Source organism: Clarias gariepinus, chromosome 24 (genome assembly GCF_024256425.1).
Source record: "Clarias gariepinus isolate MV-2021 ecotype Netherlands chromosome 24, CGAR_prim_01v2, whole genome shotgun sequence".
Taxonomy (NCBI): Eukaryota; Metazoa; Chordata; class Actinopteri; order Siluriformes; family Clariidae; genus Clarias; species Clarias gariepinus.
In genome coordinates, this window is record NC_071123.1 from 1,985,448 (window position 1) to 2,005,081 (window position 19,634).

At 38.5% G+C, this 19,634-nt stretch overlaps 1 protein-coding gene across 1 annotated transcript in view; it reads left to right on the forward strand.

Annotated features, from left to right (window-relative positions):
* The window catches only part of brinp1 (bone morphogenetic protein/retinoic acid inducible neural-specific 1), a 127,035-nt gene that overhangs the window by 63,271 nt on the left and 44,130 nt on the right, over positions 1-19,634 (forward strand). Inside the window, exon 4 of the mRNA XM_053484763.1 lies at positions 8,449-8,618. Coding sequence (XP_053340738.1) covers positions 8,449-8,618 — 170 coding nt within the window. The remainder of the gene's footprint in view (positions 1-8,448; positions 8,619-19,634) is intronic.

Genomic DNA, 19,634 nt, shown 5'->3' on the forward strand with positions numbered 1-19,634 from the left:
TTGAGGAGAGACTCTAATGTCAGAAGTGTCCTCTCGAGGGGTTAATAGTTGTCTGGTTGTGTAAAGGATTTCTCCTTGCTTGACACAGAACCTTTAAGATTTCCCCAAGAGGGAGCAACATCAAGTACACTTTAGATGCTTTAATACCATCAACACTTCAAAGAACTCTTGGGGAACTCTTTACAGGTTATCATCAAGGATTGATCAGATACAGGAATCCTTATAGGTCATCTTGCTATTTTTACCCCAGTAGCTCAGTGGTAGCTGATCTCAGCAGCTAAGCATCTAAAAAGTGAGTAAATGCTGAACCATCAGGAGTTCATCTGTACACCATTGGATAAAGTGTTTACTTAAGGATTCTTTGGACAGGTTAAAGATGCTGTTTGCAAGTGTAGCGTTCTATGTAGCATTTAAAAATTCTTTAAGAGGTTTGGATCGTTATAGTAGTCGCTTGGATTGGACTCTTTAGTAACTTTACATTGTAAGTTTAATTGGATAAATAATCTGGATGTTCTATTTTTGCAAATGAAAATGCTAAATAAGTAATAAACCACTGAGGGTGATAAATAAATAAAATACATACATTTAAGATAATAATAAAAACTGATCTGAAGGTATCTGGTATCTTCCATTTGTTGCTCTCTGACACTTTATTGAGCATCAGACCATATCAGGGGTGTATCATGAATAAAATTCAGCTATTAATTAATACACTGGACTGGTGCTTATAAACTGTACTTTTCTAAGATAGCTTTTTTGCCAAATTTTGACAATAATCACATCAACATCTTGAGTGAGAAGGATGTCCCTCTATATTGCCATCAACAAGCAACCCTCTAAATGATCCTAGGAAAGTTTCATTCTGATTTTGTTTTTACTGAACTTGGGCATATATGAGTGATAGACAAGGTAAGTAAAAATGTATACGCTCAACCAAGAAGGTTGTAGGCATCTGTCAGCACATTGTGTTGCCCAAGAATCCGGTAGCAACATTGTGACCAATCCTTGCAAGAGTATCTCATCCTCCTCCTGTTCATTCTCATCCTCCACGGTTTTGGTCTCATACTCCTGCAAAGGTGACAGTTTCAATCTTTCCCACTGCAGAGAAAAACTCACATTGCAAAATTCTCCATAGTTGCATTTGAGGTAAACTTCAACAGACACTTCCTGAGCTCTTGAAATGCTGACTGCAGAAGTGTGGAGAACCTCACTTAGAAGAAGTTTCTAGGATCCAGGTCAGAATAAAGTGTGCCATCCTTTTTATTATCTCAAAGGCTGTATCCTTCTTTGGATAGTGTACAGTCATCTCAAAATTCCTTTCTGGACTTCTGACATTGTCAACATCTCTCCTGGACTGATCAGCCTTTTTTGAAGGAAATGTAGCATTTACTTCTAACTTCCGAACGTTCAACTTCCGAATCCTCCTCCTGCAATATCTTTCTTGCCCCCTAGACAAATCGGTCTGCTGCTGCCTTGATGAAGACAAAGCCTCCTGACATGCTTCTCAGACATTCGTGTGTAATTCTATCCATTCTGTGGGCAGACCGAATGTCCGTACCTCCTGTTTGCAGATACTTGGACAGTGGAGATGTCTGCTCAAATATCCTGAGGAAAATCTGTGCTGTTAGCACCGTCTCATACTCCATCAAAGCCTGAAATTATCCATGTGCACTTATCCAAGTCGTGGTGTTTATGGTTGACTTGTATCGCTGTGGAAATAAGAACAACATTAACATAGAAACTGGACACCATAATAATCCAAACATTGTCCTCAAAGAAGCATCTTTGGACCATCATCATGTCTCTAACTCACACACTCATTAATTTGTATGATCCACAAAGGAATACAGCAATGTCATTCAGTAAAGCAAATTGTGATCCACGTTCAATGACTGACTGTGTCATGTCAGCAAGGGCAAGATTAAGCACACGGGCATAACACCATGTGAAAGGCCTTTGTAGTGCCCTTGCATATTTGATGAACCATCCGTGGCATGCCCAGTGCATTTGCTTAAGACCAATTTCAGTTTGTCAGCAATCAAACCTCTGCAATCATACAGACAAAATACTCATCCGTTGCTGTTGGCAGTAGGTTAGTCACTATCTATTTGTGTCAGCTTTACACTAGAAGACTTTTTTTTAAACACTGGATTACTTGCATTATGCTCAAGATTGTATGAAAAAAAAAACTTAGGCTTTTCTGTTTGGCACGAATCCAAACTCGCTTCCATATCATATTGTTTCTCATCAGTTTTACATTCTCTCTTTTCTCCAGTCTTATCTGTGTTGTACCTTCATGTACAGTACCATTCAAAAGTTTGGAAGTTAGGATTTATTTTCTACATTCTAGACCAATACTGATTTTATTTCAAACTATGAAATAACAATAACATTTAGTAATTGAGGTGATTACGAAACAACAACAACAACAACAACATAACAGTCAGTGGTTATTTTAAGACCCGAAGGTCAGCTGTTCTTGCAAGAACAGAATTGTTAAGCACATTTGTAAAAACCCATCAAGCACCATGATGGAACTGGCTCTCATGACCAAGACCTTCCCAGGAAAGCAAAATGAAAATGTACCTCTGCTGCAGAGGAGAAGTTCATTTGGAGTCACCAGCCTCAGAAACCACCAATTAACAACCAGAACCTCAGATTAGAGCCGTTATGAAGCTTTCCAGAGCAGAAGTACTGTAGCAGATACATCTACATTCAGCATTGTTTTATAGGGTAGAAAGAAATAAAAACCAGGAAAGATCATAGAGTTAGAAGGTGTGTACAAACTTTGAATTGGTACTGAGTGTTTTTTTTATCCTGTCTCCTCTTCTTTCTCCTACCCCTTCTCCTCTCCTCTACCCCTTCTCTTTCCTTACACTCACCTGCTCTGTGTCTTCTCTGTTCTTCTCTAGTGTGGATCCACTCGGTCTGGCCTAAGCATTAACATAAAATGTCGTCCCAAAAGGGTATTCGTGAAGGATGTACTAAACACGTATGATATGATATGATATGCTCTAATATGTGATATGATATGGGCAGACTACCGTGGCACTCAATATTAAACCTACAGCATACCAAATTCAAAGTTCATGAATGGATGTGAAAATGGAATGTGAGTTTATTGGCCCATTTTGATAATTCTTTTGAGATTTGAACAGTATTACATTAATTTTCATTTTTTCATTCATAAATTTGTTTTCAATAACCCTAGGCCACTAACCCTAGTTCTTGCTGGTAGCTGATTCTTTATTTATAACAGATTATTCGTCAAAGTCTATTCCAGATATATTTCAGTAGAAACACAGTCTTGTAAAATGCACCAGCGTTCAGTACATTAAATCCTGCATCGTTTTTATTTAATCATTTTCCTATTAGTTTTAAATACCCAGGCTTGCAGTCTTGTAATAGGACATAGCCCAGTCATTTTTGCACTGTAGTTCTTGCCAAAACAACACCATAGTAACACGTTTTTTTTTATCAGTGGACTTGTTTCGAAACTACAAGCAAATTGTGGCTGAACATGCAGCCTAGCCTGTAATTTCATGTTCATCTTAACATGTCGGTGTTCTCATTTAAAACATTGCTGGCCACCTGAAGATTCGATGGCCAAACAACAGTTCATTTTGTTCTTTACTTTTGAAGACTTGACTGTCTAATTCTTTTTTTTTCTTCAGTTTTTTTTTATCTGCTCCTTTTTGATGTTTTTTTCTCTATTTTTTCTCCATTTACCATTTCCCTGCATCGCACTTTTTTCTTTTTTAAGCGCACATTAAAGTTTAAGAAAAAAAAAAGTACAAGATTTTTTCAAGTTTATCTTAAATGAAAATTGTGGTACATATAAGCACATTACAAATTCAAATCTAAATTTTTTTGTCACATACACAGTCATACGCTTAATTCTACGCATATCCCAGCTTCTTGTTGGTAGGCAGGGGTCAGAGCGCAGGGTCAGCCATTTCACCCCTGGAGCAGACAGGGTTAAGGGCCTTGCTCAAGGGCCCATAGCGGCATAGGCCCATAGCTGGGGCTCGAACCGCTGATCTTCCAAACCGTAACTCAGAGCCTTAACACACTGAGCCACCACTGCCCTATAGAACTCAGTTGTTATAACTTTGATGTCTGTCACCTGGAACACAAATACAATCTACTGTAAGTAATCAGAGCCAAATTCTACAACCCTCACAGTCCTTGAAGTAATTCAGCTGCTTTCTGCTTTTCCTGAAACTAGCCATATGGTTAGTTCTGGTTAGCCATATGACCTGCCACAGTACCAATACCCATACGGCTAATTCTGGGAAAAGAAAGGAGTTAAATTTGTATTAAATACATCATGACTTTGGAAGATACCAACTCGATTTAGCTCGGTGTTACTGCAGAAGCTTTATATGAGTCTCAGCACTTACGGTGTACTCAAGTTTTGGATGACGTTTGGTGTGTAGAGCGGAAAAATCCTATAAAATCCGATATAAAAGTCCTATTGTAATGTCCTTATATGTACAACAATTTAGATTTAAGACAGACTTGGGTAAGAAAGATCAGACCTACTGTAGCCTAACCTGTTTGGTCAGTGAGCACAGGGCTGGTAAAGATCTTATGACTGTTTTCTTCATTTGATGATACCTAACAGGCCGTAATATGGGGATTTAACCTTGAGTGCCCCATGTCCAGCACATGTACTCCGATTGAAACCCCAAATCACACCCGTTGATTGCTTTCTCTATCATTGCTATTCACTTATTATTATTTAGTTTGGATTTTCTTGCAGTATTTTCTAATAATTTTAATTGCTTCTTTTCCCAAAATATACACAAATACAGTAAGACGCTTAAATTAAGATTTAAGTCAGCATGCCCATGAACAGGCAACACAGTTTCGTTCTCCTTTTTTCTATATTTGAACATCAAAGTAAAACTCTTCGTTTCTGGTGACTTTTTGTTCTGGATCCCGTTTCCTATGCGCACATCTAGTTTTAACCATTTACCCAGTAAAACTTTCTAGCAACGTTTCTTAAAAAAAAAAAAAAAAAAAGCATTAAGTGCACTTTCTATTCAGATCCGTAACCATATTTGTCGTTCCAGATAATGTATACCTACTCCATAACATCACTTCTTTACATACACTTAAACCCCAGCCTTGTTTGTTCTTTACACCCCTGCTTATTCTTCCTCTTCTTTTTTTCTTCTTCCTCTTTGTGCTTTAAGCACAAAACGATCGTCACCCAGAAGTCACTATTTCCGTCTAGCACTAGCACATTAAAGTATGCAGTGCTGGCTGATAAAGTGGCGAGGCGCACAAACAGTGACGCCCTGCAGCTATTATACTAAAAGTATAGGCAGACAAAGTGGGGGAGAATGACAAAAAGCAGGGAGGATGCTCTCTTTTAGTGCTTATTTTCTGTCTGAAAGCCTCTGTATTTCACTCCTGTTCATCTGCACTCAACACCCATGCATACACTAAGGCTGTTATTAAAGAGATGGACGTTAATGCTCATGTAAGTACTATGCTTTAAAAGACCCATATTGTGGAAACCATGATACTTACTTTTTAAAAAAAACAAAAGCCGTCTATACAGTGTGTGGTAAGTGTCTCCAGCACACAGATCTGACAACTGCAGGAGTATCAATGCATTTATCAAGTACAAACACATGAAATATAGCCCAATTTATCGAAAATATTTTATTATTAGACTATAGATTATTATACCTTTCAAAACCATGGATTTTAGTGTAGAAAATCTAAAGCACAGCACAGAAAAACCAGTTATACAGCAAATAGTACGCAGGTAAGTACACAAGTCGAAAAAACTATGCACATAACAAACTCTTCTTGACCTCCAGACTCGGCATGTTTACCGACGCCGTGTGGTTCAGTGTAGCTCCAGCATGCCGTCTGCCATGTTGCTCAGTGTGTACATGTTATGACACGTGTCAAACGCATAAAAGCGGATCCCGCGACCGGCTAGCGTACGACTAGACTGCACTTGACGCTAATACTCTACGCTGACCTCTAATGACCAGCTAATGGTTTTTTAATGAGCTGTAATTGGTGGTCTGCGTCTCTGGCTGCTTTCCCTGCCTTCAGGTTTAACACCGAACGCAATGTCGGTGATATTAATCCGCCATCATAGACCTTTTCAAAATTCCTTCCACAACACTTCTTTTATTCTCACACACACACACACACACACACACACACACACACACACACACACACACACACCATTTGGCCATATAACAGAATAGGAAATCAATATAAGCTGTATCTGCTTTCCAGCCCACAGGACTTTGATAAATCCTAAACAGGTGTAAGGCTGAGATTGAGACGACGTGTACTATCAGACTGCAGACCATAACGGAGGCAGAGTTCGATTTCGTTCCTACTGTAGCACCGATTTGGTTAAAATGCCCAAAGATCAAGATCAGAATGACTTCACTGGCTGACTGTAATGCAATCCTCATTCATTTTAGATACCTGGTTACAAAATGTAAAGAGAAACACAAGTGCTAACAACATTACAGCCATTACAAGACAGACAGTACTGTGTTGATACTATCCATTACTTGAGACATTTTTCACCTAATTATTTCAGGCTTCTCATCATTACATTTGCAGCTATTGCCTTAACAACTCAGATTCCGATATGTAGTTAAACTCCTTAACCACTGAGCTAGTCTTGCCCCAAAAGAGCGATTTTGGATGCATGATTTGGCATTCAAAACTAACTAACTAACTAACTAACTAACTAACTAAGCAAGCAATATTTCATACAACCCATGACAGATTTTGGTTATTCAACCAGTGGTTGGACCTTAAAGATAGCCATAACTAATCAAACCAAAGTCAATATTATGTAAATACCTAGTGGGCCTATTAGTCCACCCTGAGGTACTCCCAGTACTCATTATTTTTGTTTTCTTTTTATCACAGAAATGAGAAACAGACTTAAAAGATATTTGCCACATATAATTTCTTCATGACCAGCAGTTCTCTTGAAAGCAAACTTCTTAAACTAAAACCAAATCAATCTGAGTATCCTACAGTTGCACACAAGATCAAATCTCAATTCCTACTTGAAGTAGGAGGGGAAAAAAAGAAAAACTTTCAAGCTTAATGAGCAAGCAAGTCATTAATTCGAGCCTCTTGTTTGACCTGAAAGACTTTTTCTGATGAACATGGCAACCATAAGAAGCCTCCTATGATTAAAAAGGAACCTAGCATCGCAACCCTGAGGTACTTACAACAGACGAATATTACTCTTGGAGGTTAATAGGAAGTTGTTAAGTGTGCCTACTCTGCTAGAGGGTCAAGTGCATGTGTGTGTGTATATGGGTGTGTGTAAAAAGCCAAGGCATCTTGGAAAGAATATGATTGTGGCACAAGAGTTAAGTGACCAATCAGTGTAGAGTACCTAAGGCTAAATGGCCAATCAGGGTCCAGGGGTGCTGAGTGCGTCCGACATGATTTCGAGGGCTTTTTAGATTGCTGCTGTGACCTTTGGATGGATGCAGAAATGGAAAAGAGAAAGAGAGATGAAGTGAGATATTTACTTGATTAACACGGCAGTGTTTGTTATGCACCTGAATTTGCCAAGCCTTGGTTTACTTTTGACATGTTGTCACAGTTGCTTAGGGAAAGGTCAGCCAAAGGAGCAAAATCAAACCTGATGTCATTTATTTACCCTGTTCTGACATTTGCCCCTTTTTTTCCATTTCAATCCAAAGGGGAAAAGAGTCAGAAATTGAGTCTGTGACAGGATTTTACATGGTGAGCATCTTTGGCCTGGCAGATGACAAACCGCAGCATGACAGTGATGTGGTGGAAATCAGGCTGTAACATGCTAAGACGTGAAGTAATTTAGCAGGTGTCCTTTAACCCTATAAACTCTTGATATAAAGAAACATTTTTGGTGATATTCAGTGACTTCAAGTGTGATAGTGCTTTAATTCAACAGTTCCACAACCACCATTTATTATGAATTGATTATGATTGGTTTGTTTATTTAACCAGTTGTTTTGTTCCTCTAACACATGGTGGAGCTGGTGCCTGTGCAGTCGCTTGTTCCACACTTGATCAGGGGTTAAAAAGGGATTTGGGATTTAGCCTTGTGTTAAAAGCTACTGTACTGTAGATAGCATTTCCTTAGGCATAAATAAAACAATGAAGATGTTTCAGAAGCAATTCAGAACTTAAGCAATTACTAATGATGTTTAAGATGACATAACGTTATATGTTGTCTTGCTGAAAGTGCATCCATGATTGGTTTTGAATGTTGGTTTTGGTAGGCAGCTGCTCTTCCCATTTTCCAATACTGCAGATCATACAGATGTCCTTTGTGACATCCTTTGAGTCCTTTGAGTTGTAGGACAAAATGGGCTAAAAAAAACTCTTTGGTTTATGTAATTTCAAAATTGGTTTTAGCATGATATCTTTTTTTTTTTAACCTTCCAGGTGAGGAGGCTCTCACCATGTTTATGGCGAAGAACAAGCTGGACCGTAAGATGGTGAATGCCACGCAGGGGGTGGAAGCGCTACACCAGCTCGCCTCGTCTTACTTCATCGACCGAGACGGCACTATGCGCAAACTCCACGAAATCCAGATCTCCACTAATGCCATCAAGGTAAATATTAAATTAAAATTTTACTAAAATCATGAAGTTTTATTAATCAGGTTTGTTAGTGGCAGTGATGTATTGTAATTTAAGATACGCATTTTTTCTTGATGTGCTTTTCAGAATTTCTCAGGGAAATACTATTCAGTTCCATTCCTTAACTTAAACAGTAGCTATTTTTATTATTTTTTTTACAAAAAGTGTTATACAGTATATTTCTAAAATCAGTTTTATGACATCTTCATGTCCCAGCCTGCCATGGAAAATTGACTTTGGTATTGATAAAAGAATTTTTTTTTCGTCATATTTAAATTTATTTGTTAGGAATATGCTTTTTTTCACTGAACAAAAGGGGGAGGGGGGCACCAATATGGCGGCACAGTGTCCTCACAATGCTGCATTAGACTACAAGATTTACCAAGTGTGGTCCTATAAGATGTTTTGCTATAGTATTATATTTGTGTAGAGGTATCTATATTACAAACCATGCTATGCCATAGTATTACCATGGCACTTTGGGTATTACCATTGTAGGAACCATAGGACTTTAGATTACCAGGGTAGGTTCTGTGGCACTACTTCACTGAGTAACATGTTTTTACTATGGTGTGAACTACAATACTTTGGTGACTACCCTTACGCAAAAAAAAAATATTTATTTATATATTTCTTCAATATATTGAATAATTTAGTGTTCTGATCAAATTATATATTCCCAATATACTGAATAATATTGTATTATATATATTACAAAATATTGAAAAATACATAAGGAATTGCTGCTTTTCATATATATATATATATATATATATATATATATATATATATATATATATATAATAACTGTCACAACAATTGAGGAAATTGTGTTAGCTATCTAGCCTTAGCAGTTAGGAGCATAAACACATAGAAATGTGACTGAGATGTCCTGTATGCTAGCTTTTGTACCTACATTTACGAATGTGCTGTCAGATCCAAACGAGATATTGTATCTATATCTTCTGTAACAAGGGCTAAATTGTTCAAATAAAATAAAATTTTTATTTGTCACATACAGTAGACAACCACCAGCCACCTTAAAAGTAAAAGCTTATTTATAAGAAATAAATATGAATAAAAAAGAAATACAATAGAAAATAAAATTAAGCTAGATAAAATAAAGTAAAAATATTTCTGTACAAATAAAAATATTCTGTGCAAAAGAAAAAAATATAGAAAATATGGAAAGTTTTGTGTCAATAAAGAAAAATGCAAATATGCATGAAATTGTGACGGCTATATAATTCTAGGTCAGAGCAATTCTTCAGCTTAAAGCTACAGCTCTCGGGGAATGTTCCAGGTCTGCAGTGATCAGGACTTTCCAAAAATGATCCAAGGACCTGACGACAGGGTCATAATGACCAAGAGACACTGATGCACGTTGAAAGTGAAGCCCAGCCCATGTAACCCATGTAGAGTTGCTGCAGATCAAATTGTGGAAAAGGTTAATGCTGGTTCTTGTATAAAGACTTTTTTTTTTTTTTTTTTTGCCAGTTTGAGGTTGGAAAATGAAAAATAAATAATAATATTATAAAAATCAAATAAAAAAATGTAAGTAAACTAAACCATTTTTTTTTACAAAATACTTGTGTTATATCTAAAATCATAAAATACATATTACAGTGTTTTTACGTCTTCCTCTTTCTGGAAATATGAGAGACAGTTCCCTCTTCTCGCTGTCGAGACTTTATCTGCCTGTCTGTGCAATTTTTAGTATTTAATTGTGATGGAAGCTGGAGCAGGAAGTGAAGCAGGACTGAACAAAGTGAAATCGACAATAGCTGCTGATTCGGGAGAACAAGAAGCAGAGGCAGCACACACACACACACACACACACACAGCAAACGAAAGCAACGCCCAACCCTCATGTGCTGCTCAGGTCAAAATGACCCATTTCTTTTTTTTTTTTTTTTTGTTAACTAAAAATAGAACAAGACTCAAATTATTTTTTTCACCTCCATAAACCTTTGTTCTTGGCCTAATTTCTCTAATAACTATTAACCATTAGTGTGATGTTTGAACGTTTTATATTACAGAGGTTTTTGACCATGAACAAGGAGCGAGGTGAATAATAAACAGATTATTGCTCATTACTGCTGTGAAATCTGCTGGACCTTTTAAATTGATCATCAAGGAATATAAATCAGGTTTAAACTATAACCTCGTCTGCAGGTTTAATTACTGCAAAACTGTCACTGTCCACTTTCACTCCGTTTTTCACGTTGTTACTGTATGTTGTAACTGGTATTGATATTTCTTGTGATCTGAACATCTGCGTTCGTGTACATTACAGTACTTGGTTAGTAATAATGCTTCCTATAGACGTCCTGTTGCTAAGGAAACTACGGGAAGTATTTATCTTGCAGTCATCTACAGGTTTGTGACAGTAATTGGTGATCAGTCTAGAAGTGGTTTGTATGTTGCAGTATGTGAAGTGATGAGTGTCATAAAACTGACGCAAGAAAAGCAGCGTTAATACGATTAAAAGTATGAGCAAAAGGACAGCAGGAGTGTTAGCAAACCAGTTGAAGGTCAGTGTGTGTGATCATTATTCTGTACACACACTGATCGGGAGAGATCGGAGAGAGAGAGAGAGAGAGAGAGAGATGGTGAAGGAAGTAAAGAAGGTAATGAGTGGAGTAAATATGAGGGTATTGAATAAAATAAAAGAGAGGGAGAGAGAGAGAGAGGAGCAGGAAGTAAAATAAAAAAGTGAGAGATTGAAGGAAAAAGTTGGGGAAATGGGGTAAAAAAATATAAGGGGTAAAAGAAGTGAGAAAGCACATCGAGAGGCAAGACATTGAAAGAAAAAAAAAGAAATGGAAAGAGAGAGAGAGAGAGAGAGAGAGATGGGTTTGACAGTCACGTAGCAGACAGTCAACAATCTATGCAGGAAGTAGCTGAGCGTATACTGGGACTAAGACACACACACACACACACACACACACACACACACACACACACACACTAGACTGCCTTTCCAGTATTGATTTAATATTGCCAGACCTGCACTCCCGTTCCTTTTCCTCTCTCTCTCTCTCTCTCTCTCTCTCTCTCTACACACACACACACACACACACAAACCATTTCCTCCAAAAGATATAATAAGTTGGTTTTAAAAGAAATGCCAGCAATTCTGCAATTATAACGATAAAATAAGTAAATAAATAGATACTATAGATAAATAGTAAATAAAAAAATAACATATTTTTGCAATTTATTGTTATAATAAATGTTGTGAAGCATTTTCTAAACAAATTGATTCTGTTAGTTTCCATTCTTTTTTATTTTTTTTTTATAATTGTAACAGCTTCGCTCATGACTGTTACACGAGAGCTGACACTGGAGACTCCTTCCCTGGCCATAACCGCTCAGGTCCAGTTCGTCTCAGGGTCAATATTACATCATGATGACCGACACTTGATCACTGATGGACCTTTTTGTTCTCTATTAGTTCCCATGATTGAGGAGTTCAAATCATGCTTTGACCTTCTCTTGCACATGGCTAAGTTCTCTTTGAAGTGTCTTGACGTCTCCACATCTCTCTTTAAGGCTTTAAGATCCCAGCAAGTCCCTAATCACAGACGACTGTTCTTCCCGTCGTGCTCCTTTGCCGTGTGTTGACGTGCCCCAGACACTTCAGCTCGCATTATAGATCATGTCACAGACAAACCAAGAGCAAGACAGTGAGTGTGCCTTGGCCCTAGAGGCTTTTCTCATCTACAGCTGTGTTTCTTTTCCTCCCTTCTTCCTTTCCTCCAAGCAGTCTTTTGCTGTGTCAATCAAAATGAAAATGTACACAAGAGGTAAAACTTTGCCACATTTGATGAATTGTTGTCATCGGTCTATCCTGAAGCAATGCTCTTTTCCTCTGAGAGCCATCCACTATAAAGATGAACAGTATCACTGTCGTTCATTGGGAGAGAGCCCTTTCTCCTATTTGAATTTGCTCACAGGATGCTTAGGTCAGGATTTTCTCCAGACTGGGCAGTTCTAAAGCAGAAATTACTCATCCATCTCTTAACTTAGACCGATAGGGTTCGATATACAGAACATACACAGATCAGCCATAGCACTATATATCCATGAACTGGATCATGGGCATCCATGTCTTACCCATGTCCATAGGGACCAGAGACCACCCCATCCGGGCTGATCCCTCGGACAAGCCAATGTACAGTAGAAGAAATCACCGGAACAAGTCAATGCTGGCCATGATAGAAAGGCACCAGAACACCCAGTACACCACAACCCACTGCACAAAGATTCAGACCCGGCCTCCAAACTTCACCCCCACATCACACCCCCAGAGGCCTTGCAGAGTCATGCCCCAAAGGGCCAGCACCATCCAATTGGTACAAAGGGAAACCACCGGACACAAATTGTAATTTTTAATTGTAATGTTTGGTCTGATTGATAAATATACAACTTTTCGAACGTAATGTACTGTTTACAGAATTATATGCTTTATTGTTTTTCATTTGATCTATGCTGAATTCACTCTGAATCTCACAGGATCTATGAAACATGGTATAGAATCACCTGAGGATGAACTGCACCTTGAGGTTTCTATCACTGCTTGGATTTTGGAGTGTTTGCTATGTGGGCTAGCTTTTTGAAGCAGCATTTATTTATTATTGAAGGATTGCTGAAGGGTAACGCTTACATTAGGGGAATTTGCTTCTCTTGTTTTGGAGATGTACAGGCTAGTATTTTCCAGCATGAAATGCAACTGGAGAGACAAATGGGGTCTCGAAGCTCATGTTGTGTGGTGGCAGTCCCGCACTTCACTGATCTTCTTGGTTATAGGGTCATATAGTGCAGGGATTTTGCTCGTAAGCCCCTGGAGCCCAACAACCTCAAGATAAAATCCATTGGAATGTAAACTGTGCCATGAAGTGGCCATTGCTGTTTGAGTTCTGGGCATTGTTTACTTTTTTAAACTGTCTTTGGGATGCTTGGGGGATCTGTTTCAAAGGGAGTTTACTTATTTTTTGATGGATTGCTGAAGGATAACATTTGGATAAGAAGGATTTTCTTTTTTTTGTTTGGAGGCATCCAAAAATAGAAACACTGTTTCTATGAAATGCAACTATAAATATTTATATAGAGAATATGCACAGATGCACCAAATGTCATATTAAGTGATAGGAATAGCTCACTTAGTTGTTCTTTTTGATTTGCAGATACTAAATGTCAGGCTTTTCTTTTTTTTTTTTTCTTTTCTGAAGCACAACAACCTTCAATTAGGACCATAGGAAGAAAATGAGGACCACATTGCACGTTGAGTTCTGAACATTGTTTGATTTTTTAGCTGGCTTTGGCGATGCTTGTGTACAGTATCTGTTTAGAAGCAAATATCCTTTTTATTAAAAGATTCCTAAAGGAGAAAGTCATCGCAGGAGGATTTGAGCCAACCTCTCTTGTTTTGGACGTATCCAATGACATTTCAGAGATTTCAGTTTCAGTAAGATGAAACGAATGTTTACACACAGATCAAAGACTTAGAGGTCCAGAAGGTCATGTTGAGTAGTGGAAATACCTCACTTAATTTGTGTTAGAGGCATGCAGACCACTGTTTTCATGAAATGCACTTGGAAATATTTATTTAAACTGCAAAGACTGAGAGCTCCCACAGGTCATGTTGAGTCATGGTAATACCGTACTTTACTTTGTCAGTCTTCTCAATTTGGAGATTGTAAAGCTCAGGTTTTTTTCCTTTAAGTCTCTGAAGCTCGGCAACCTTCAACTTTCAACTCTTTGAAAACAAAGCATGCCATGATGCAACCATTGAGATTTAAGTCCTGGACATGTTTGCTCTTTGGGATGGTTTTAAATCATATTTACTCATTATTGAGGATAGTTTATCGAGGACTCCCAGATTAGGAGGATTCCATCCTCATCTCTTGTTTTGGTTGCATCAAATACAGTAACATTTCAGAGATTTTAGTCCCAGTAAGATTTCAGTCTTTGCAGAAGGCCAAAGGGTCTTGTTGAGTAGTGGGAATACCACACTCGGTTGGTCTTCTTGGTTTTGGAGATCTCATAGCTTTGGGTTTTCCTTGTAAGCCCCAGAAGCCAAAGAACCTTTTGACAACCCCAAAGGTGGACCCATAAAATAAAAGATGGGGATCTGTTTCAAAGTGAAGTTACATATTATTGAAGGATTTGTCTCTACAGCTTGTGATATAAAGTCATCCAATAATGCTACACATAACTGGTTTTATCAAATAAAACTGGTGGAAAGTCAGGGAGGTTCTGAAAGTGTATGAGTGGTGGAAATATCTCACACAGTTTTTTTCTTTGTAAGCCTCTGAAGCATAACTTCAAATAAAACCAGTGGAGGTGAAGTGCCCGTCACTATTCGAGTATTGTCTGGGCATTGTTTGGTCTTTTAAGCTTGTTTTAGGAACACTTGGGGATCTCTTTTAAAGCAAATATACATATTATTAATATATTGCTAAAGGAAAAATTCAGATTACAAAAATTTGATTCTTTGTGTTGGAAAGATGAAAAGGTTCCAAGGGTCATCTTGAGTGGTCGGAATACCTCACTTGATTTGTCTTCTTGGTTTGGATATCCCAAAGGTCAGGGTTTCCGTCAAAAGTCTCTAAGGCCCAACAAATTCTATATAGAACCATTGGAACCAAATTAAACTGTACCAGGAAGTCAACATATGGTTTAAGTTCTGCTTAATCTTTGGACTGGCATTTAGGGTTGCTTGGGGATCTGTTTTTAATAAGAGAATTTTTGAGGGCCACATGTGGTCCTCGAACATTCTCAATCCAATAACAGCATATATCTTTATTGTTCTTCTTGGTTTGGAGTTCTTAAAGCTCCAAGGATTTTCCTCATAATTTTCTGGAGCCTAACAACCTTCATACAAAAACGCCGGAAGGTTAATTGCGCCATGAAGTGGCCACAGTGATTTAAGTTCTGGGAATTGTTTAATCTTTAGGGGTGCTTTGGAAATCTGTTCAAAAGCAAGTTTATTTATTATTGAAGAATTGTTGGACGGGAACGCTGGGATCAGGAGGATATGCTTCTACGGCTCCTGGTTCAGAACCATCCATTATTGCTATGCAGAAGTGCTTCCATTAAATGTGACCTAGCGATATACAGTACACCATGTGACTAAAGATGAATACATCTTTAAGAAGGATTTTCTGCCATGTTTTTTGATTGGCGAGGTCTGTTAATAGTACACAATGCAAATAATCAGAACAGAACAGAAAGAGAGATGTTTCAAATGGTGAGTCATGTGAGAGCTTTATTTAATATTTTCCTTTTGTGCAGAAATCCTAAAGCTCAAGTCTTCACCTTTACAACAAAACAAACAGTTTTAAAGTGGACATTATTGATTTATATCCAGGGTGAAGGATCACTGAGGAGGAACTCTTGGATCAGGAGGATTTGCTCCAACAATCCTTGATTCCGAGACATCCAGTAATGGTCCAGACCACTGTTTCAATGAAATGTGACTAGAAATAGAGAGAGAGAGAGAGAGAGAGAATAAACAAAGTCCCTAAGGTCAAGTTGAGCAGCCAGAATGTTTCAGAGAATTTAGAGCTAAAATATATATTTTTCCCTCCAGTCCACAGAAGATCTATCAATCTCTGGGAAGCATCATTCAAAAATGAACTATGCCATAAAGAACACTCTGGGGGGGTTGTCTGTTTTTTTCCCTCACTTTGGAGATGCTTGGGACAAAATTGTCTTCAGACCAAAACAGTTTTCAGGCAGCCCTATTGATTTAGCTTCAGGCTGAAGGATTGCTCAGGAGGAACACTTGGATTAGGTGGATTTGCTGCAACAATTCTTGGTTTTAAGAAAGAAAATTCAGCCCCTTTAATGATACACACAGCTGTTTCAGTGGAACATAAGTAGAAAAAATGACCAACTGCTTAGGACATCACTGTTATCGATGGACAACCTATGGAGATCAAAGGAAAAGTTGAACTTCCTGGTTTCTTTCAAACTTGTGTAAGTTTGAATTCGGACACAAAACCTGATATGTTTTATCATAGAGTGAAATATATGTCTCCTGGTCTGTCTCAAATCTGAACTACATTTATACATAATCTAGAAAATAATTTTTTTCTTTCAAACTAAGTCATCTGTATTAATGTGGAGACTGGGATATATTGTAAGACAAGGAGGATTGGTGTCCCATCAAGGGTGTAGTCCCACTAATTAAACAGACCAGTATGAGTGTCTGAAGAAACTTGGACCTTGTCATATGATGTCACTACGAAAAGAAATGTACGGAAGGAAGTCATCGGTGTACACAATTCCCCTGTGTGTACGGTCATTTCTGTAGGGCAGGGCTGTTAAATAAATAAAGAAAGTGGCATACACTTAAAGATAGAAAAAAAAAAACCTGAAGTAGCACTCTAGTAGATGAACTCTCAGAGGAGCTGCCAGGTTCTGTCATTTAAAGTAGCACAGTGAAGCAGCAGTAGCATTGGCGCCTAGTAGCGTCTTTGGTTCATAGCACCTGAGCATGGGGTTATGCCTCTGTGGGGTTTTGCATGTTCTCCTCCTATCCTTTTAAAATAATTTCTTAGCTGGATTGATGTAAATGAGGGGATTAAATCCAAGCTAACAAGTAGAAGAAAATGTGTGGCCATGCATGAAGGATTCTAATGATAAACCTACAGAACTGTGCAAAAGTCTTGAGCGCACACATCGATTCATATTAAATTAAGTAAAATTAAATGATGTGGATTAAATTAAAAAAAACTGGGGAAAATGTTTTACGCTGCAAAGTATGTAAAGATGCAATTTGAAATTATTTTCTTTATGTAACAACCTCAGCAGCAGCCTCGTTTTCCCTCTCATCTGTTCAGGATTTAGCATCACCAGTATACTAATCACCAGCCTGATCATCTGCACCCATTTTTCACTGCTTAAATGTTTTTCATACTTGAATAATTCTTAGGACACTATGTAAAAAATAATAAAAAATACTCTGAAACTGTAGGTACAGAGACTGGACTGAAAATGAAAGAGAAAAACTTGCCAAGAGCCAAAAAAAAAAAAGGCTACATATAAAATACACGAAAGTCTGGCTCTTTGGAAGCAAAATATAAAGAAAAAAGTGTTGGCTCAAGAAGAGGCCCCTTTCATATGTACAGGAGTCTGACAGGGAATCTCGTACAGAGTGATTACAGAGAGAAAATAGTCATTCCCAGCCCTAGAAGCGGTGACCATACGGACTGGAGGAGAGCTTTGACGAGGACAACGAGTTCTCAGTAAGTATGCGTGAGTGCGTGGTGAGAGGGAGGAATATCCACCGATCTCATGGTTTCTCATGGAAGAGCGCTCATATGGAAATGACGAGAGGCGAGGAGTGCTCAATGAGAGGAGGACAGCTTGGCAATAGCTTCATAAACAAAGCGGAAGAGGACGACCCTAGAGCCGCAGAGGGTATTTAAAGGAACGGAGCAAAAAATGTCTTTTTTTACTTAGAATTTTTCTGTGTCCACGAGATCGGCAAGAACCAGGAGAGCCCTGCAACTTTGGGGCGAGTCCTGGAGTGCCCAGGAGTGAAACTACTAATGTCATGAGAGCACTATGAAAGATATGCATCGATTTATTTCTCATGAATAATCTATGGAAAGAATTGCCATGTCCAATTGGCGAGATTGAAGAGAGGATTGGAGAGTTTGAAGAGAGCCCAGGAGCTCCAGGAAATGTCCAAGAGTGTGCCAATTTTCTTGCAAAATTGCTCTCTACGAGATTTTTCATCGTACTCCTGCATGTTTGAAAGGAGTCTTCTGCACAGTACTGTCTATTAACAAAGAACATAAAATAAGAAATGTTACACAAAGCTGCAAAACTAATATAGCTACGATGCAAAGGTGAGTTGGATAACAGGACCAACACTCACCGTCTATACCTCTTTACCCGGAATTCAGGGTCATGGGGAGCCTATCCGGGAGGCGCGGTAGAGACCCTGGACAGGGTGCAAATCCATCGTACTGCACACACACACACACACACTACAGGCAATTTTGGGAACACCAATTAGACTAACCTGCAAGTACTTGGACTGTGGAAGGAAACTGGAGTACCCGGACCCCGGAGGTGCAAGGCGACAAGGCTAACCACTACACCACCGTGCCATCCCAGAACCAACACACAAAAAGAAAATACAATTGAAGCCACAACGAAAGTAAGCATTGAGCTAACAAACTGTGACACAAACAAGATGATGTGATACAAGGTAATGTTGAAAAGGTGAATATAAGAACGTGAATGTGTGTATTGCCGGAGATGCATCACTGAAGTTTCACAGTGTGTGTGATGCCTGCAGCTCCACAATATGCAAGACTGTGATGAGAAAAACTGGATTGTTTTTGCACCTGCATTTGAGCTCTCAATAGTGTGACAGATTTCTACATTTCTCACAAGTTCGTGGGTTTTCATTTTTTTTTTTTTTTTACCAGATTTAGTTCAGATGACAGGAGTAATAAGATGCACCTTTTGGCCCACAAACAGCACTGGCATTTTTATAATTACACAAAGGAACCTGGTGGCATCGAAGACCGAAGCTGAGAGCGTGCTAATTTATGCTAGCCTGAAAGCGAATGCTGTATGGTACGAGTGCAGCGTCGGCGCATTGGGAACGCGCCGATCATAAACAGAGCGCGATAAAGACGGGGTGGTGTTAAAAGCTTCTGAAAGTAAAATGACAAAAAGAAAAACTTCAAAGTAGCTGAAAAAAAAAAAGAATAGGAATGAATTGAAATGAAGTCTGCACCACAGATCACAGGATTTTTTTTCTTTCTTAAAAAAAAAAAGAAAAAAAGAAAAAAAACCCTGAGACGGAATCGCGCATGCGGGACAGCAGGGTTCACGTGCCTTTACTTTCCAAAGCGCCTAAAATAGAATTTCATTAAGAGGCCACCAGGTGACGGGGTGTAATAAGGAATGGAGGGAGTCCCAGGATGACAGGAGTCCGTCTTGCGTTTCTCCAACTTC